At 39.4% G+C, this 21107-nt stretch overlaps 6 protein-coding genes across 6 annotated transcripts; 2 read left to right on the top strand and 4 right to left on the bottom strand.

The window, feature by feature from the left end:
• Window positions 1-1476: 1476 nt before the first annotated feature.
• Window positions 1477-3128, bottom strand: CBG07432 (the record flags this gene model as incomplete). The annotated part of the gene is made up of 5 exons (XM_045240583.1): window positions 1477-1593; window positions 1817-1900; window positions 1946-2099; window positions 2818-2938; window positions 2990-3128. 5 exons carry the CDS (start codon window positions 3126-3128, stop codon window positions 1477-1479), a joined length of 615 nt encoding a protein of 204 aa, XP_045093529.1.
• Window positions 3129-3832: 704 nt separating this feature from the next.
• Cbr-cdk-4 lies at window positions 3833-6819 on the top strand (the record flags this gene model as incomplete). The annotated part of the gene is made up of 5 exons (XM_002645712.1): window positions 3833-3961; window positions 5513-5575; window positions 5626-6045; window positions 6327-6487; window positions 6555-6819. 5 exons carry the CDS (start codon window positions 3833-3835, stop codon window positions 6817-6819), a joined length of 1038 nt encoding a protein of 345 aa, XP_002645758.1.
• Window positions 6820-7166: 347 nt separating this feature from the next.
• Window positions 7167-7459, bottom strand: CBG28079 (the record flags this gene model as incomplete). The annotated part of the gene is made up of 2 exons (XM_045240582.1): window positions 7167-7246; window positions 7300-7459. 2 exons carry the CDS (start codon window positions 7457-7459, stop codon window positions 7167-7169), a joined length of 240 nt encoding a protein of 79 aa, XP_045098666.1.
• Window positions 7460-10699: 3240 nt separating this feature from the next.
• Window positions 10700-14446, bottom strand: CBG07435 (the record flags this gene model as incomplete). Its single annotated transcript, XM_002645713.1, has 7 exons — window positions 10700-10772; window positions 10869-11008; window positions 11484-11939; window positions 12873-13223; window positions 13911-14007; window positions 14059-14225; window positions 14273-14446. 7 exons carry the CDS (start codon window positions 14444-14446, stop codon window positions 10700-10702), a joined length of 1458 nt encoding a protein of 485 aa, XP_002645759.1.
• Window positions 14447-18239: 3793 nt separating this feature from the next.
• On the top strand, window positions 18240-19184 carry CBG07436 (the record flags this gene model as incomplete). Its single annotated transcript, XM_002645714.1, has 2 exons — window positions 18240-18407; window positions 18450-19184. The coding sequence occupies 2 exons, from the start codon at window positions 18240-18242 to the stop codon at window positions 19182-19184; spliced, it is 903 nt and encodes a 300-aa protein (XP_002645760.1).
• Window positions 19185-19268: 84 nt separating this feature from the next.
• CBG07437 lies at window positions 19269-21107 on the bottom strand (the record flags this gene model as incomplete). The annotated part of the gene is made up of 7 exons (XM_045240581.1): window positions 19269-19488; window positions 19538-19625; window positions 19673-19850; window positions 19975-20080; window positions 20707-20812; window positions 20865-20993; window positions 21044-21107. The coding sequence occupies 7 exons, from the start codon at window positions 21105-21107 to the stop codon at window positions 19269-19271; spliced, it is 891 nt and encodes a 296-aa protein (XP_045093528.1).

The raw sequence follows: 21107 nt of genomic DNA, 5'->3' as shown, positions 1-21107 counted from the left end.
TAATTTATGACTTTTCCCCTGGACCCAACCTCCCCAAAAACCATTTTCCTTTGGTTCCCTTGTCGATCCATATCCTCCCGGATACATCGACTATTCTGTGGTTTTCCCGACATCCCACCATCTTGTCGTTTTCCCAGAATTCACTCATTTTGTCATTTTCTTTCAGTTGATTTACCATCTTTGTGTCCTGATTAATGATAAATGTCTACTGAAGAAATCCAGTGTTTTTATTTGTTTATTAGAAGAGCAAGCCTGCTATCAAGGCTTTTGATCTCTTACAGGATGAGCACAGGCATGTCTCAGCAAAACTCAGATGTACCAAGATACCAGGATGAAAAAATAAGAAAATTTTAAAAAATCGAAATTCAGCTCAGTATCTGCCTGGAAGACTTCTAGCAAAATTGAAAAAAAAAACTCTATTTTATGTCAAAAACAATGACAGCTTAGAAGAGAAGATGCCCGATAATGTCATCTATTAAACATCAGTTAAAATAGTGAAATCACCTGAAAAATTACAGAAAGATCATCTGCAAAAACATTTTGAGCATTCTCTGATTTATTATCCTAAAATCACTTTTCAATGCCTGAAAGTGTTTTCAAATTCTGAAAACCTTTCAAATGGCTGATTTACGCTGTTCGAAGACAAAAGAAATCAGCTTAGCGCTTGAAAAGTAAGATTATTTTAAAAAAACAAATCCGCTTGAAAGTCCAATGAGCCCATAAAAGTGTTTTCAGGAATCAAATAGCACTTTCAGTCTTTGAAAAGTGAACATGAAGCTTTAAATCAGTAGATACCAACAAAAAAAGCTTTAAGATAACCGAATAAACTTTCAAAACTTTACAAAGCTGAACAAATTGAGAATGCAAAAATTTTACAAATGATGAATTGTTTAGTAACACCTTTCAACTATCATAGCACCAAAAGTTTTTGTTTCTCAAAAATGCAGAATGCACTGGAACCAATCTTACGCCAATTGCTTTCTTCAGCATTCATTATCAACTGTTCTTCAAACCATTCTCCCACTCGAACACACTCCAATTGATAAAGTTAAGCGGTTCAAACTGATTTCACACGTTTCGTGCGCTGATTCTACAAACTTTCACACACTTTACTCGTCACCACAAGAGTTGTTCAATTTGAAAAATATTTATTGATTCTCTCAATAACACTTCAATGGTCTTTCGTGAGTTGGATAGCATATCGTTAAACCTTTAAAAGAAGGGTCTCTACACTGTCAACTTTCAGCTCAATTATCTCAAGTCTTATGCAAGATATCAAAAACATTTCATTTAACAAAAGATTTATGATATTAAGGTGAACAATTTATCAGTTTGCAACGTTTTTATATCTCTGACATGGACAAAGATAAATTAGCTCAAAGTTGAAAGTTAGGAGGACATGGACAAGATGAAGGAAACTGAAATCACGAAGAAGTTTTTTTTTTCGAGACAAGAAGAAAATGGATGACACCCAAATTATAGGATAGTTTGTTCGACGAGAATCTCGCCAAATCCGGCTGGCGGCTCTTCGGTGAAGTTTTTGAATTTGAGATCGAGAATGGCAGAGTCATCAACGTAGACCATTGGGTAGACCTGTAAAATGTTGTTTTTTTATCACACTTCAGCGGTTTGTGTTATGATCTCCATATCATTGAAACAAAAATCTCCATTTCTGAACTTATTGCTAATATGAAGCCTTTCTTTCTAATCATTCTACTAATCTCCCTATTTTTGAGAAACATTAGCACGAGCTAGTTCTATTATTATTAGTGACATTCAGTCCTTTTATCACTAATCCTAGCCTCCAAATCCTTACCGGCCCCTTCACTCCTGTGATCACATCGTCCACCGGCTTGCCATTTACGTAGAATTTGAGCTCCACGTGGTCGTAAGTGACTCCCTGAAAACAACACATTAGCAACTCTAATTATTTTGGATTTCTTACCACTACATCACCCTCTTCTACTGTCTTTGCCATTTTGGCTATCACTTGGTCCTCTTTCCAATATCGCCGTTGTCTCGAATGCCCCAGAATTTTTCGGTGCAAGGAATCTTGTCGAAAGGTGATTGTTTTTGGCCAAGTCCAATTCCCCAAATACCTGAAAATAGGAGTTATAGTGATTTTTTACAAATTTCTTTTGAAATCTTTGATCTCCAATGCACAAACATATGTCTCGATCTTGCAAAGTAAGCAAACTTTTGATCTTGAGTTGATTTTTAATGCTGACTTAGATTTTCAAACAGTTGTTGGTCGTTAAAATTACTTCCAGATTATCAGCGGTATGTTGAAATTGCAGGTTTTCCTTTCTAAATAGTTTTCTACGCTGTACACAACCGAATGAACTCAAATTAGCTGTAATTATTCTCAAATCTATAAAAATGCAAGTGTTTCCTGACTTCTTTCTAAATATCATTTTTCAGTAACAGTGATCACAGAGCCACGATCCACCGTACATCTGTAAAAGAAAATCCCCTACACTGTCCTTCTATTATAAGTTCTACGGTATCCCATGAGTCATGGTAAACTGTATTCTAAATCTTATACTTGGCTTTTCCACTCTTTTGATCCTTTCTAATTCTAGTCTAAAATATATAGTCTAAAATATATTTATCCATTTTCTTCTTCTAATTTTCGGAATTTCTTTGAACAATGAATCAGCTAATTCTGTACAAAAAAAAACGAAGGAGAGTGCACCTCCCGTCGTGAATATTGCTTTATCTGACTGGCGGTGACGGGAACCACCGCGCCAGACACTGTTCGCTTGTCTTATGTTTCTGTCTTTTTCCCCAGAACTTTGTTAAATACTCGTTTGATACTCACCGGTTTGCTGAACTGTAACTTGAAAATAAGCTTTGTTTTGGACAATTGGCACCGTAGCGATTGCTCCTCCAATTCCACAAATCCTCTCTCCTTCCTTTAAAATCACCACGTTCTTTCCTGTAAATTAGAATTTTGTATTTTAATATTTCTATTCCCATGTATACTTACCCATTCTACCAACATCTAATCGGACTGTTGGTTGGTAACTTGCATTGAAACGTGGATAGGGGACATTCTCGAAGCTTGAGCTCTCCATACAGTCAAAACACGGAGTAAGGCATGAAAACAAACTGCGGAAGTTTTCCATCTGAAATGTTTTGAAAATTTATTTTTGCAATAATTTTGAAACTGGCGTGGAATAATGGAAACACCCGGCAGCAACGTAAGAAAAAGGTTCAGAAAGTGTTCAGAAAGTTTTTCGTTTCAAATCCTGTTAATATGTATGCTTTTGGATTATTCTAGATTTCAACACTTGCTTTTCTTACTTTTTTGCTGAAAAAATTGATAAAAAGAAGCAAAACTTGCAAAATTAACATGCAAAAAGCACGAGAATGGCAAGAGCACATGGAGGTTCTCAATAGAGCGCGTTTGCGTATCGGCCTCCGGGCTGGCCAATGACAATAGAGAGAGCGCGCGAGACAAAGATGCGCATACACAGTAGACCCGGACATTCATCACAGTGTGGGGGCCTCCTCGTTCATTCGAATACAGACCGCCGTTGCGCATAGTCCGTTTTCTTACCCCACCAAGGTTGCCCTTTCCCTCACTCGGTCTTCCCTTCTCACCCTCATTGCGCTCATGTTCTGACCGCGACGGTTTTACGCAACCGAGGGCACCCTCCTTCGGCTGTCGCATTTTTCGATGTCTCATCCTCACTCCCATTTTTGCCCGCGGGATTTGGTTTTTCGAAATTTGAATTCATCATTTTGTTCTTCTTCGCTTCTTTTCTCATATGTTCTTCTTTCTTTTCGTTCAAAATTTTCTTTCAGGCCCAGAACACAAGAAAAAAGAATGTCGGAAAACTTGTACGGAGAGGAGAACCGAGGCGAGATGGTTCGGTTGCAAAAAATGATGAAGAACATGAATTGTGGGGGACCCCGGCCTGCAGCGCTCACTTTGAAGGATTTCAAAGTTGGAGAGGTACGGTAGGCAAAACTAGACTAGCTGAAATCTACCCAAATTCGAAAGACTAGGTTTCCTTGAATTCAAATTTTGGGATACTGTACTTTTTTCAGAATTAGAGTAATGTCTGATCTTTCCCCTCTAAGTCAATAATCATGATGGCCATTTTAAGTAGGTACGCTGTATACACAAACAGCCCTCGAGGAGTGTGAAAAGGATCGTAATCTTTCTAAGGTCGTCTGCCATATGTCGCCATGTGTTTCTTTGAATTTGACACCCGCCGAGATCTCTCTAAAAATTTGAATCTAAATTTTTCGAAATTCAATTTTCCAGTTTCCCAAACTAGTTTTGGAAAAGAGCAATTATTGTTTAACAAACATTGACTTGTCTTATCAGTGTCGGCGTGTCGTCAAATGAGAGAAACAAATGGCAACATTTTTGTGGGACGTTCTGCTGAGTTTGCACTACCTTTGGCGGTTAGTCAGAGTCAATAAGAAAAATATTGGAAATAAGAGATAAAGAGTTGCGATTTAAATGAGAAGCGAACGAAATTTGAATAGGCTCTGCTTTTTTGGTCTCATATTTCTGGTAAGAGATCTTAGAATCTCCAGTTTCACAGAATATCTCATCTGGGGAAAAAGAATCAAAGAAACATTTTCAAACACCGGAAGAAAGAGCTTTCCTGATGTGTAAAAAGACTACTGAACAGGGTTTTTAATCCGAGGATTTTAAGAATGGACACCAGACACATTTGACAAAAAAATCAATGATTAAACAATTTTTGAATAGGAAGTTATAATTTCTGCGAACTCTAAATAAATAGAGGGTTGTTTTGAAGATATTGACTGGAATGTACAAATTACAATTACTTCGAAAACAGAAAAATACTGTAAACAGTTTAATAGAATGCCTCCCATATCGTCAACTTCAAGTCAATGTATCTCTTTTCTTGTAAGAGATTTTAACAAGTGGTCAACTGACAAAATGTTATTCATAACAACACTAATATTCTGTTAATTAATCATTATTTGTATCTTTGACAGGATTCAAGATAAATTTTCTCAACTTTGAAAGTTAGGAGGGACATGCTATTAGATCTATTACTCTTGTCCGAAATCAATGCACGTTGCGGTCGAGAAAACAACGGTGGGCGGAGTTTAGCTCCCACATCGAGAACCTTTCTGTATTTTTCAAATTATTGCACGTGCCTTTAATACAGTACCTCAACATTTATCGAATTTTCTCAAATTTCTCTTATTTTTTCGCTTGTTTCTGTCTAATTTTGTGTAATTCTTATAAATCTTAAATTTATTTTTCTTATTAATTAGAAAAAAAAACAGCCAAATAGGGTCCAAAATAAGAAACGTCCGAGGTACGGTATTTGAAGGCGCATGCATCAATTTGTTTTTCCGCTGTGCGACCGACGATGCGATTTTGAGTAAATTTTCGGCTGCATTGATTTCGGACAAGAGTAATATTAGATTGTTCGCGGTTCCTTCATTGGATCAATTGTTCAATGTTTGGAATTGTGTTGTACTACCGTACTCCAACGAACTCCTAATATTTCAGGCGCTTGGAAAAGGTGCCTACGGACATGTATACCGAGTGAGGAACATGCAAGATGGAAAAGACGTGAGTTTCAGAGCAAAAAACGTGTTTTGCCCAACTAAGAGCAATTTCAGTACGCCCTCAAGCAAATCGTAATGTCAGCGAGCCGCGACGGTGTCCCTCAAAGTGTCATTCGTGAGATTGCAGTTATGAAACGTCTCACCCGCCAGGCCCATCCAAATGTGGTATCCCTTCGAACAGTGCTTCATACTGTCGACACCAGTCGCAATATCATCAAGATTGCCATGATTATGGAAATTTGTGACTGGGATTTGCACACATTTCTGCAAAACGTTCCAAAAGTGATTCCGGAGAAACAAGCAAAGCATATTATTGGTCAAATGATGAAAGGACTCGACTTTTTGCATTCTCATGCAATTATTCATCGTGATTTAAAACCGCAGAACATTCTGGTGAATCGGGACCAAACAGTGAAGCTTGCCGATTTCGGACTGTCCAAGAAGTACACTAACACCAGTGCCTTTACTACTTGCGTGAGTTTTTTTCAATATCTCATAATTAACTATAGCAAAATTCCCAAGCCAACACCAAATAAGGTCTGACTGGAAGCAGACACGTCCCGGACCGGGTCTGCGGAACCAAAATTTTGAAAGAGCCATTTTTCGAGAGAAATATTGATTCTGTGGTTACTTCATACAATTTCTTTGTTCCCATGGATGAAGTGGCTATAAGAAGGAAACTGGGACGAAAAATTGAATGAGGGAGTATTTTCTACCATTTTCCTGAATATTTTCTACCATTTTCCAAATTTCAGGTGGTGACACTTTGGTACCGTGCTCCGGAAGTGCTTCTTCAATCCTACTACAATAGTACCGTCGACATGTGGTCCATCGGATGCATCATATACGAAATCTACAATCGTGTACCATTGTTCCCCGGTCCAGACGAGGCTCAACAATTGCATGAGATTTTCAAGTGAGTTAAAATTTCCACGGAAATTTGTTCTGGCGGTTTACCAAAAAATTAACTCACACTTTTTCAGAAAGCTGGGAACACCAATTGGAACTGACTGGCCGAAACAATCTGTCCTCACCAAAGACACGTTCCCTCACTACACTGGTATCTCAATGACTTCTGATGTCACTGGAATGAGTGCAGCCGCTCTCGACTTCTTCAAACGTTGCCTGATTTACGATCCAGCTAGACGTATGGGTTCTCGCGCGGCATTGGGCCATGAGTTTCTGAAGTTGAAGCCAGTTTCTGTGAAGCCAAGAGTTCTCCGTCAACTCAGATTCAATAATCTCTAAACTACTCTCCTCATATTTCTTTATCTTGTCTATCATTGCTCCTAATTAGTCCATCTCATATCTAGCAATCTTTTTTTTTGGATTTCTAATTTTATTTCACATAAAAACGTGTATATATTTTTTTCCATCAACGTTTGGTATCTTTTTTTGTAATGTGATCTCTCCATCTTTTCTTAAATGTTGATATATACCAAGCCAACACTGAACACTGTGACAAAAATCTTTTTATTGTAATTTTTTCAAATATTTCCATAAAAATTGACTCCATGGAAACCATTGTTGTTAGATCTTCAGTATGACGACAGCTTTTGTACGGCAGTTGTTGTGGCGGGGAAGTTTTGAAGTCTTTATTGGCTCTCCTCACAGCAGTAAGATGTGAGCTGCTCCATGGTAACACCTTTTGCGCAAATGTCATGCAAATCCTCTTCTGGAAAAAAAGCAATAATTGAATTGTACAAAACAAATTTGTGAAAAACCAACCTGATGGAATCGAGCATTTCTCCGATGGGTCACAGTATTTTTCCAAGATGTTTAACATTTTAGCACCGCAATATCTCTTTCTGATAAATTTTGCAGGTCCGGCCTGAGCGCCCAAGAAGAGGATGAGGACTAAAACCGTGAGTAGAATACTGATCTTCATCTGAAAATTAAAATTTGTATAGAAGTATGAAAAGGTTATGAGGACAAAAGTTATGGGAGTTAAAAAGGAAGAAATGATATGAAATCCTTTACTGAGCTGAGCTATTTAAAGCGAAGTTGGGCGGATTTTCAAAAGAGGCGGAGCTTTCGAATGAGTTGCAAAAGACAAGGGAGACTCCCCACCTTTGACCTGGGCCAGCCTACTTTTTTTCACGAATCGTCAAAATTGAAGGTTCTTTGAGATCAAAAACAAAAATAAGTGGAAAATATGCAGATCTTTTTTTCTAAAACGATTTTGAGAAAATCATGAAGAAGATAGGTGTAGAGCATGCAAAAAAATCATCTGACGGGAGGGGTGGAGTGCAAGGAAGCGAAGAATCACGAGAGTATGACAGCACTTTGCTAGTGGAGGATGCGCTGAGATAAATAGCTAATCTGGTTGAACGGCTGTGCGTGGATCACATCTCTTGGGTTCGGTTTCGTGTAAAAGCTGACCACTAGAAGTTGTGGATTTTTGAGAAAAAGGATTTATTGATCGATAATGTGAGTTAAATCACCTTTTCAGTGTTTTTTTTTAGAAATTTGAAGACCCTCCGAAGGGATTTACCGTAAAAAATCTGATATTATGCTCCGCCAAGCTGTTAATTAAAAATCCGTATATCTCATTGTCTATTAAAGATATCAAACAGTAGTGAACTGATAACATGTTTATTATAATATCAAAAACATTTTGCTAGTTGACCACTTTTTGATATCTCTTACAGGAACCGAGATAACATATTATTTTATTAGAGCGTTTACGGTATCCGCCCAGTGTACGGTATCCCATCGTATCGGGTTCGGGTTTTTTTCTATAGCTAGCCTCAAAAAATTATATTTTTTTGGAATTAAAAGCTAAACTGGAATTAAGAGCTAAGAATCAAATCTCAGTGATTTTTAGGCGTGGTCTTGTTATGTGAAGACCATCCGAAGGCATTTACAGTAAGAACTCAATTATAATGCTCCCAAATTGGTTAGTTTCTGTCATTATATCTTATTTCCTGTAAAAGATTTCAAAAGTGATGTACTGACAAAATGTTCATCATAATATTAAAAAAAATTTATCAGATATGCCTTGAAGATGACTGTCCCATTTTTTCATCGAATAATGAAAACTGTGAACTTGAATTTTTGAAACTTCATTATCACAAATTATCAATAATCCAAATTCATAATGCATACGACAAGCTAGGCTCTGCTTTGCTCATCAAAACTAATATTTTTCAAGTAAAACTTCTTTTTGCATTGTTTGAACTCCCTTTCCCTTTATCAGAGTTAATCTTTTTGTGCTTCTGAATTGCCTCATAGCCGGCTCCGCAAAAAACAAATCAGCCATCCTCCGCATTGAGATCCATTCTGTGTGTTATCAGTGTCGTTAATGCTTCTGAGCAGTTTCCGTTTCACTCTAAGATGATGGATAGAGTTATCCTACTAGTCTTCTCTTTTTCTTCTTCGCAACAATTTTCACTTTACAACAATTTCGAAAATCTTGTTTACTTCATATCACCCGAGTTCCTGCCGGCTTCCCGTATCGTTTTACGCCTAGTAGATTTCACTGACATCTCACTCACAAGTCGCATTACACTTGCCCTATGTCTACGAGTGAGGTTGGCGTGGGCTCCGGGCCAAGAGTGTGATACGAAAAAGCGACAATTGGCGCACACTACAAATTTTTTCCCTACTAATCTCGAGAAGCAGAAAAAAAAGAAGATATCGCCGTGTCAGCAGAGAGAAAAAAAAAGTTTCGGACGATAGCCAATGATTTGTTACGTTTTTTCTTCTTTGACCACTCTAAACGACGGAGGAGTCAAACGATTTGAAACTCAGAGAATGATTGAGTGTATCGAGTTTTTGACGCACTTTAAGAATTTGGGTGGAACGAGAAGACACTGACTGATACATGGTATGAACTCAGCTTTCAACGATGACCGAGTCGACCTGTACTTTTGAAGAATCGATCCATCAAACATTCATTTTGTTTCCTCGCAACTCTTTTGATTGTGCAGAATTCAAAGGGAGAGCAGGAGATTTTTTGGAGTTACGGTATGCATTTTCGAGAGTTACGGCAGTGAAAATTATGCCACCGTAGCTCAGACGGTAGCGACATGGAAGCTCCAACGGGCCCACAAGTTCAGCTTCCCAAGATGCTCATATGACCGAAATTACGAAAAAATTGTTTTTTCAAGTCAAGCTATCTTTAATTATGCCAATGAGTCACTTGTACTCGAAAAAGGCCTAAATTTTAGATTATACGACGATACTTAAAGAAACCGTTTAGAGAGAAAAATCTCTAGATTTTCAAAAAATCGGTACAAGAAAAAATTATTTTCACAAAATTTTGTTTATAGTTTTGTTTCCTGGAGGAGTGAAACTTGTGGGTACAACGTCGAATGTGCCCCGCTACTACCAGATAAGCTACGGCGACGCAAATTGATGAGAACTTAAAATTGATTGAAATGGGAAAACCGATGGTACCATAAGACCGATTAAAGAAAAAAACCGAGAAAAACTGGACCCGCATTAAATGGCTAACGTGAGGAACCAACAACTCGCCGCCGAATTTCGTTTTCTACCAACTCACTTTACACTTCTCCTAAAATGCACTTTCAAAGATCTGGTGGAAACGCAACTTGGAAATTGACACGTAATCAGAGATCGCAATTTTGGTTTTTGTTTTTCAAAGTGACAGAATTTTCTTATTGAAGTTCTATTGAAGTTTTATCACAAAAAAAGGTGGGTTTTGAAACAATTAGAAAATAATAATTTAATTTCAAATTATGGAACAACTGTTTTGTTTTACCCACTGCTTCCGCTGATAAGAACGAAATTTCTATTTTTCAGATTTGGTAACTTTTTTACAAATAATAGATTTACAGAGACAATTTATGAGACCAAATAAATTTAACACAACTTGTCATGCCAATATGTCAAATTTCAGAGATTCAAACAGGAGTGATACTTGAAGTAACAGTTCAAAGAATGTAAAAGAAACAAGAAAGATCCGGGTTTTGAATCAAATCATGGGGAAAAAGAAGAAAATGATAGGAAGGGACAGAAAATGAATACAACAGAGTGTGAAATCAAAAGTTTAGAGCATTAGAAGAGTGGGCATAATTAACGCAAAAATTATTAGGCAGGAAGTCAAAGACATAAAAAAGAGAGTTGGAAAGTTAGATTATTTACTTATCATCTAAATGAAGAGCTAGTCCGTTTTTGGATGTTGGAGCATGTATGCTTGAAAATCGCACCATCCAGCGGGAAAGATGTCGTGGGAGCTGGAATATAAGAAATATAGCGTGACAAAGAGTGAAATGTTCTGCATATCGCAGCTTGTCACAGTTCTGCCGTCGGTAGTTAATTGGAATACTCACTCGATATCGTAAAGCTGATCAAACTCCGAATCCCATCCATCAAAGTTAACATTGATGAGCCGCCCGTGAATGGATTTAATGGTTGCCGGACAGATGAGCTGATTTTCACACATATCAGCCGCTTCCAGATGCATTCCGACCTGCACAATTGGATATTGTATAATTTGAGTGTTGATTTACTGCAGTTTGAGTTACAAACAAACTTTCGAATCAGCTAGAGCGACACCATCAAGTTATGGTACGAGGCTGATCAGAGTCTGGATTAAACCATTACTAAAGTTGAATGAACTTGGCAAATTCTTGATAAGGTTCCGAACTAGCAGTATTTCAACTTATTATTTCTCACCAAAATCTGACCAGAACCCCTACACGGNCGTTTTTAAGCAAATTTTGACCAGAACCTGCCCAATATTTGTCTAAAAGACAAACTCTATCAACTTGTGACCAGAAGTTAGAAGCCGAGAGGATTCAAGGTCATCGGACATTTTTCAAAAAAAAATGATTATATGACAAAGCCCCTTTCGGAGTTGCCGCTGCTGGCTGGGCTACGCGACGGCAAACTAGGCTGATTTTAGCTTCGAATGTTGACTGTTTTCATATTCAGTTACAACTCACTTCTATCATGTCCATTCTCTCTTTCGATGGCATTGGTTTGAACACATCTTCGGGAACTGGTACCGCTTTCTGCTTCTTCAAATACTCATCCCATTTGAATTTCCCAACAAACTCATCCGGCGGCGCCAACTTGATACCGTGTTTCTTGGCGTAATTCATAGGGTACATGCACAGATTATGAAAGTGGATCGGGAAACTCTCCTCGGCAGCTTGAGGTCCATCCATTGAAATGATCATGTATCCGTCGGACTTGCAGAACGACATAACAGACGCAACATGTAGACATTTGAATTGTTGGGACAGTGGATCGAGTAGCTCGAATTTTTGTCCGATATTCAGTTTGTCCCATTTCTCAGGATCCACTGGTGGCTTTTCAAACTGATCTGGCGTCGCGTCGTTTATGTCATATCTGGGAGTAGTTCCGTCGTCGAAGGCTTCGGCAATCTTTTTAGTGTGCTGAAAAAAGCGACATGATTCAGAGTTATAAACTTATTTTTATGAAATTCTGTCTCTTTGAAAAACTGGCTTTCCGGGAAAAACGGTCCCAAAGCGGGACCGTCGGTCCGATCATAGGACCAACGGTACCAACGAAAAGCGACAACGGTCCCAATGTTTCGACAACGGTCCCATTGTTCCGACAACGGTCCCAATGTTCTGAGAACGGTCCCAAGGGTACGACAACGGTCCCAACCAGGCTTAACCTGGAAACCCTATTGGAATCTTCGGAAGTTATAAATTTTGTTTCAACTAAGAAACGTACTTTAGCAACAAAAACGAACATTTTGCTGATAATTGAGAATTCCAGCACTTTTTTACTTGAATTTTTTCAGAGTGTGTTGGGTTTGTAATTATATGCTTAGACTGAAACGCCTTGTTCACATCAGTGCCGGAAAAAGACGTTTTGGCCTAAGCCTACAGTACAAAAAACGTAATACTTTGCGAAAAATTCCTGTCAAGAAGTATTGAAATTCCCAAGTATAAGTAAAATGTTAAACTTTCCAATGGATTTTCAAAAGACCATTCCGTTTCTCAGTATTTCGAAATAGGGTTTCCAGGTTAAGCCTGGTTGGGACCGTTGTCGTACCCTTTGGACTGTTGTCGGAACGTTGGGACCGTTATCGGAACAATGGGACCGAAAAACTTTCGAGCAATTTCTCCCACAGGGAATTTATTTTTGAGAAATCACGGGCAAGAACTTGTCAAGGCCCCGCCCGGTGGGTTGAAAATCGGAATGTCCCGAAATTTCGAATTGTTTTCCGAACATCCCTGGTCCGCAAGTTCCAGATTTTATTCACACCTTAACGAATCAGTTTGCAGTCTGTCTGTCTATACTTTCTCACATCTTATTATAAAACTGGTCGGATGAACGCCAAAACTTTCTGATCATACCTCAATGTATTCCTCATTGGCGATCAACTGATAATTGTTGATAGCTGCCCATCCAACTGGGAACATCATGAAACTGTCTTGATCAATCCAATACTGTGCACCATCGTGCCCAGCTTGACGGTCATCCTCCAGCTCATTGAAGTCTCGTGGATAATCTCGTTTGCGAACTGTCACATTCAGTCGTCGGCCGCAAACTTCTTGAATGTGAGCGACACGGATTTCCAACGAGTTTGCGTAGCTGAGCAACTCGACACGCTGTCCCGCACGGAAATCAGGACGATGAAGTTTATGTCGATCCATTTCGAATTCCTCTTTGATTGCCATTTTTCCAATCACTTCATCTTGAGTTTTCTGGAATAAATCTTGGCTTAAATAGTTCATGGGTCCTTGGGGTCTTGGACTTTCAGCCTAGGCATGTATGCATAAAAAAACAGTCTGTAAAAACTATTTTGCCTAATTTTTTTCCTTCCACATGTCCCACAAAATCACAAGTTGTTGTGTAATCAGTGTACTATAAAAACGAGATGTACCTCGCTCGATGTACAGTACCGGGTCAATAAGATATACAAAAACACATTTTTCATTCGATTTTCGATTATTTTGACCATTTTCAGGACTATGGAACTTGGCTGTCAAGTTTTCGATCACATCGAAATTTTAGAAGGGTTCAAAACAGACCCAGATTGAAAGCTTTGTATTCATTGGCCGATTTCTGAAATGAACCTTTTCTTCACTTTTTGGGTACGAGAATCGGCCGAAACTGGGTGTCTTTCAGAAACCGGCCAACATCTGAAAAGCTAGAAACTTTCAAAAAATTCTGTGACGGCAAAATTTTTCAATCTAGTTCTGGTTTACACCCTTCAATCTTTTCAATCGGAAACTTGACAGCCAAAACCCAAACTCCTGAAAATGGTCAAAACAACTGATAAACAGGTTTTGTTTTTAAGTTTATGATTGACCAGTACTGTACCATACGGGGCTCACGCCGTCACTCCAAACGTTTTGTTTTACTTTGAAAAAAAAAAATAAAAGTCTCACTTGGACAAAACTATCCAAATCTGCTTCGAATTCATTTTTCAGCGAATACGGTGGGCAGTAGAAAACTTTTTCCAGCTTTGGATCACGGGTTTTAGCACTGAAACGCAAACAACGATTCTCATATTTCTCAAACATAGAAAAAACTCACTATAGCATTGTGTGAACCTTTCTTGACAACACGTGTGTCCAAAAATAGTCCGTGGAGTTGACGAATCTTGAAAGAATGTAGTATCCGCACGTGTTTTCGACAATCGCAAACCATCTGGGTTCTTGTTCCTGCTTCAGTTCGTCGAAGTCATGATTGCGTGTCTCAAACTGCAAACGGAACAATCAGATAATTTTTAAAGGTTCACAAAACTCACAACTACTCCTTTCTGAGCGCACACGCTATAATCCATTACAAGACTGTTGACAAGTGCAAGAGGTGACACAAATTTGGCTTTGCCTTTTTCCACTTTGTGGAAATATCTGTCCCATTTCCAAGTTTCCTTGTCACAAGCGGCTGGGGGGCGATCACATGGAATGATTTTGGACATCTGTAAAATCAAAAATCATGAGTAGGAGCAAGAAAAATTTAGCAGAATTGGGAAAAACAGTAGAACGCGGATGATAGGGCCGAGAAGAGACCAGGAAAGGTATAAAAAGGTAGAACAATCCATCTGACGCGTATCAGAAAATGGCTTAGAGGCACTCGGAGAAGGAAGACGGACAAAAATAGTGTAGACAACAAAGAGGGGCAGAGAAAACGACGAAGCAATTCGAGGAGTGCGCAATAGCCGTCTTGCGGCGGGCCGATAGAGCGCACTAGCATACCAGCGCAACAACTCAATGAAGAACATGAGGGCATAAAAGGAAGAAACAAAAGTCATGTGAAGAGAAAAAAGATTAGATTTCATTCAGGTACCGTATAGTGAATATCAACGTTCCGATGAGAAAATAGCAATTGAAAAATATGGGGGTTTCCAGGAAAGCTGAAGCAACAATCCTCTTCAAAGTTTGATAAGACGGTGAAGAATCCCAAAATTTGAAAGAGTGAATGCGAAAAATGGATAAAATGAAATTCCAAACGTCGAGCCGCAAACTCAAAGTCATTGCATTCATTGTGTGTTATGAGATTTCTAAATCTCAACTTTTTCCAATTCAAGAGGTTTTTTTTAAAATTTCTGTATTTCTTGGATTTGGGGATTTTCTGAAGTTTCAGCATTTTTTTCATTACACACCACTTACACTCTGGTGTTGTTCTTCTAGGAAAATGCAAAATGTTCTTTTTTGAAAAAGTAATCATTGTATTCTCGTCTTCACCTTGTCACATTTCTTCCTTATGGTATTTTTCTTATGACGTAAAAAATAACCACTAGCATGAAAAACGGGCGGAGTTTCCCACAGGAAACGGTTAGCCAGGACCAGGTGTCGCAAGTCCCGCCGCCATTCTCTCTTATATATTACCAGCCTTCTGGCTGCTACGCCTTCGGCGCGATTCAATATTTTTTACTGGTTCGTCACTCCACCCCTCTTTTCGATTTCTCTTTCTCACACTGTAAAACCTCTACGCCCTCTCTCCCCTCTTTCTGTGTGGCCGTCATGGTGCAACTGTGTGCATGCGCGGTTGTTGTCCGAAAGGTCCTAGGTTCAGTTTTGGCTGCGGCCAAACTCTCATTTAAAACTACAAAACCGGACAGACTGACACCGGGACCAACAGACGCGTCTAGCGTTTTATATAAGGAAGATTGTTGTCTATTGTCAATGCTCGTTGCGACCGAATCGCATCGTCGGGCGAACAGCGAAAACAACAAATTGATGCATGCGCTTTTAAAACCGTACCTCGGACGTTTTTTTTTAATTTTGGGCCCTATTTGGCTGCTTTTCTATTTTATAAGGGAAAGAAATTGAAGATTTATAAGAATTAGACAAAATTAGACAGAAACAAGCAACAAAAAGTTAGAGAAAAAGGCAAAAATTAAATACATTCTGAGGTACTGTTTGAAGGCCCATGCATTTATTTAAAAATACCGTTGTGTTATCTCTGCGGGAGCGAAGTTCCGCCTACTTGTTGTTTTTTTGGCCGCAACGTGCATTGATTTCGTACAAGAGTAATAATAGAAATTTTTCATTTTCCTTTCTCATTTTCTTCCTGAAACTACAAGAAATGCTCGATGTCGACCTTTCGGGGTTGGCGCATTTGTAGTTTCATTCCTTTGAGTTTTGGAATGTTTCTCTGGTAAAAAAACCTTTTTTCCCTTTCATGTAAACATTCGGATAATCATTTTTGTAACCTTCTATGCCTATCTTGTTATGCTTCATGTTTGATCTACCTTTATGTAGTTGTGATCTCATTTCTTAGGAGAGCGTGTGTCTCTTGGAATCGTTTAATTGTCTTTTTATTGGTCACTACCACATTTCAGGACTGACAAAACATGTGTAATTCTTCTCGTCTAGATTCTCACTCTGTCTTTACCTATTCGTAGTGTTCCTGTGTAGCCAGTACCCGCATAAACCTCTTATTTGAATCTTACTACTTTTTCCCCATTCACCAGCTCCAACGGGCTTAACACTTTTTTTAGCACTTTTTCTCATGAACATTTTTCTCTTTTTTCAGATTAATGTTCTGAAGATTCCTAGGAGAACAGTAATCATAACATGTGCTTATCAGAAATGTTTCAACAAATATGCTCTTTTTCTCAGTTAACTCAATTATTAAAAATTATGAAATGTTTTGTAATTTTTTTTTGGAAAAGGGAAAGTTGCAAAGGACTTTGAAGAGAGAGTTCAAGAGAACGTGAAATCGCTGGAGTGGAACCGGAGACAGTTGATGTTGCTTGGAGACAAGTTTGGTGGCTGGTCGCTTAGTTGTGATCGTCGCCGGATGTCGTTTCCTATGCTACGCCGACGGCGTTGGTCGCTCGTTCTGGCCCGATAGTGTTGCCCAGCTCGCAAGAGTCGGTGTCTTGTTATCGGTCGTTGGTTCGTGGTGGCTAGCGTTTAGTTACGCTAGTGTGTGTGACGTCGGTGTGAAAGTCGACGACGTTTCCGACCCGTCTTGAAACACGGATTGCGGAGTGCTTGTCTACTGCGAGTCAAAGGGTGTTAAAACCTTGCGGCGAAATGAAAGTGAAGGTCAGTCTTGAATTGGCCGACGTGGGATCGGTGCTCCTCGGAGTGCTGCGCACCACGGCCCTGTGCGTGTCACTTGTGACTGTGCAGAGGTTGAGCAGTTGGCAAACGACCCGAAAGATGGTGAACTATGCCTGAGCAGGATGAAGCCAGAGGAAACTCTGGTGGAAGTCCGTATCGGTTCTGACGTGCAAATCGATCGATAGACTTGGGTATAGGGGCGAAAGACTAATCGAACCATCTAGTAGCTGGTTCCTGGCTTCACGGCCTTTTTTCGAAGCATTAAGCGGAGCCATTTTATGGCACCGTGACTCTCCTCGAAGACAGTGTCAAGCGGGGAGTTTGACTGGGGCGGTACATCTATCAAATCGTAACGTAGGTGTCCTAAGGCGAGCTCAGAGAGGACGGAAACCTCTCGTAGAGCAAAAGGGCAAAAGCTTGCTTGATCTTGACTTTCAGTACGAGTACAGACCGCGAAAGCGTGGCCTATCGATCCTTTTAATCCTGATTGTTTCAGGTAAGAGGTGTCAGAAAAGTTACCACAGGGATAACTGGCTTGTGGCAGCCAAGCGTCCATAGCGACGTTGCTTTTTGATCCTAGGCCAGGAAAAAGAAATCCTAAAAAACAGATTCTAAAACTTCGTAAGCATTTTCAGAATCTTTCAGAAAATTCGAGTACCTAAATGTTTTGGAACTAGAGAAAACGCTATAAAATAAAATTTTAAAAACTTTTTTCTTAAATTTCTAAATTAAAGATATCGCATTACTAATCAAAAAGTGGTCAAAAACTATATTTCTGATAAATTTTCTCATCGGACCGAAAATTTTATTTTGAACCGTTGTTCTCACATCCGATCGCTGAAATCTCCGGTGAGCGCTATAAGCATATATAGCCCATTTTTTGGTTGGAAACTTGTATCAAAAACACTTATTACTAATACACTGATAAAAATCAGAAACAACTTTCTCATTTCCAACCATTCATGAGTATAACAAGAAGCAGTTCCAGAAGTATTCTCATTGTATAAAACACCTAATAAAGGCATAAAATTTGTTGTTTGTTTTGTTTCCACTGAACGAAACGACGATATCGCTACCCGAATCTTTTACTATCTTGATGCGTGTACCAGTTTTCCCTAAATAGCAAAATGGTATAAAAGACACAACCATTTCCAAGCAAACCATTCAACTAGCGTGCATTGGCATTCTAGAACCACCATGGATTCTCCAACTGATCTTCGCCTCAAAGCTTATCGTCTTATTGCCTATTCGGCAGTCGGGTTCTCAGTGACTGCTGCAGTTGGCTTGTGCTTGACTCTTCCACTGATCTTCACCTATGTTGAGAACACAAAGACTCTTTTACATCGCGAGTCTTTGTATTGCAAGGTATATTTAGAATTTCTACGAAAATCGACCATTTATTTTCAGAACTCGGTGCAAGACATGTGGTCGCAGATGAACAACGATGTTGCTGTGAACAGAACAGTGAGACAGGCTGGATATTCATCTGGAGGTGGAGCTGACGCTGGAGCAGCTGCTGGAGGAGGTGGCGGATGCTCCGGATGCTGCAACCCTGGACCACCAGGAGTTGGAGGAGCCCCAGGAAAGCCTGGTAAACCAGGAAAACCAGGAGCACCAGGAGCTCCAGGAGCACCAGGAAAGGGAGCCTCCGCACCATGCGAAGCCAAGACACCACCACCATGCCAACCATGCCCAGCCGGACCACCTGGACCACCAGGACCAGACGGACCAGCCGGAGAAGCCGGACCAGCAGGAGAGGCCGGAGCACCAGCAGTCCCATCACCACCAGGACCTCCAGGACCACCAGGACCACCAGGAAACCCAGGAGTCGATGGAGGAGCCGGAACACCAGGACCAGACGGAGCAGCTGGAGAGAGCACCTATCCAGAGCCAGCTGGACCAGGACCAGCCGGACCACCAGGACCACCAGGACCACCAGGACCAGACGGAGCAAGCCCAACTGCCGCACCAGGAGAGGCCGGACCAAGGGACCACCAGGACCCATCGGAGCTCCGGAGCCCGATGGAACCCATGACCACCAGACCACCTGGAAAGGCCGGAAGCGAAGGAGAGAAGGGAATCTGCCCCAAGTACTGCGCCATCGACGGAGGAATCTTCTTCGAGGACGGAACTCGGCGCTAATTTACTTTTTTATTTCATGGCGATTGACCTATTTGATTTGTGTCTTGCCAATAAATATCGAGCATTTCAAAAAACAACATTTATTTAACATTTCTGAATAGCAGAAGGCTCAGAACTTCTAAGATCCGGAATATAGGGAGGAACTTGTTCTTCATTTTCTACTAATCCAATGTCCAAGTGTCCAAAGTCATGTGAGTACTTGTAGCAGAACACACTGATCCATTCAATGTCATAAATTGTTTGACTTGGATCCAATCGAACAATCATTGTCTCATCGGTGATGTCTTTCAACATTGGGCACGTACTAAAATGAGTTTTGATGTACTGTAGGTCAAAAATAGTTTTTCACTCACTTGACACTCAAATCCTTCCCAACAATAACTGCTTTTTCTCCTGTTTTTGTGTCGATATCTTTTCCAGCACCAGCGAAGAAATATCCATCTGAACTTATTGAAAAACTATCACTTTCCTACAGTTATGAGGATTACCTGGAGTTTGTGATGCTTTATATGAGAATCTGGGGATTCTTAATGTGCGGGAATCAATCACTTCAATTGGGTCAGAAATGATACCGTACTCTCCAAAAAGTCCCATATCTGGCTCGCTCTCAAAACAGCAAAATGGTTGTGGTGGTTTTTGATTCAGGTCGACCGAGCCTATGACTTTCTGTAATTCAGATGAAATTCATTACAATATATCTTGAATAGATTATAAGCTAATTAAAAATTGAATGTAATCTTTTTTCCTCATTGTTTTGGTCCCTTTTTTGAGAATGTCTCAAGTGACTCACCCCATTCAAATCCACCACCGCAAATTTCTTCCACTGGGCAGCTGAGCCAGTCATTTTGACAATTAGCCTCGTGTGTGTTTTGTGTTGCTCTTTCCCCAATGAAACCCTGAATTAAATATGTGTTCATGGTTTTTTTGAGTCATCATTCTTTTTTTTACTTAATAGATTATTATCGATTTTTACTAATAATTCCTAAGTGAAAATTAAGCAAAGTTCACCGGAAATTTTGAAACTACTGGAGCAGTACCGGCACATTTGATGGTAAATTTACCGGTAAAAATGTCGGTATCTTGTTTTTATCTCTTTTATTTTTTTTCGACAGTTTTGTAACGTTCTTAATTGTTCCGTTTTACAATTTTGTAGTTCTGAAACTTCGTGATTTTAAACTGTCGCAGTTATAAAACGCTATGGTGTTCAAAATTGTGGTTATAAAATGCCGAGATTTTTATTTATTCATGTCATACAGTTCAAAAATCCTCAGATTTCTTGAAATAGTATTAGCATCACAAACTCCACCTTGAAATTTTTAATAAAAGGGCCCCCGTACTGTCAGATTTAAGCTAAATTTTCTTGGCTCCTATGCAAGATATCGAAACTGTGTCAACTGATTTTATTAATTGACAACTTTTTCATATTTTCGACATAAACGGAAAAAAGGTTCCTCAAATTGAAAAGATGGGGGGCTCTTCTATTACAGGTGTTATGGTATTCCCTTCTTCAATACAAACTTACAACTTTTCAATCCATTCAGTGTTCCGAGAAGTGTGATATTTGTAGATCTGCGGTTTGCTTTTTTCACCACTTGCAGATATGAACACAAATGGGGAAGGAGGTGAATCTGAAATTCCTTTTTTTTTCTCTTTGCTTTAGTTAAATATGTATAATCTTACTTGGATTGTTAGTCTTGAAATCTAGTATTTGTAAATGTGTAGAGTTCACCAAGAACACTTCCCCTTCAACATCGGTTCCACTAAATTCTCCGACGGAAACTCCAAAGTACTCGATTCCGTGCAAAACATCTAGAAGAAAATAGAAGTGTTAGAGAGAAAACGTGTGAATAGAAACTTACCAAAAAGTGATGATATGAAACAGGCAAAGAATAGAAGCTGTCCGTTCCTTATAGAAAAATTCAT

The sequence above is a fragment of the Caenorhabditis briggsae genome, assembly GCF_000004555.2.
Source record: "Caenorhabditis briggsae complete genome, chrX, whole genome shotgun sequence".
NCBI lineage: Eukaryota > Metazoa > Nematoda > Chromadorea > Rhabditida > Rhabditidae > Caenorhabditis > Caenorhabditis briggsae.
The sequence above is the reverse complement of the archived record's forward strand: the minus strand, read 5'-3'. Positions and strand labels throughout refer to the sequence as shown.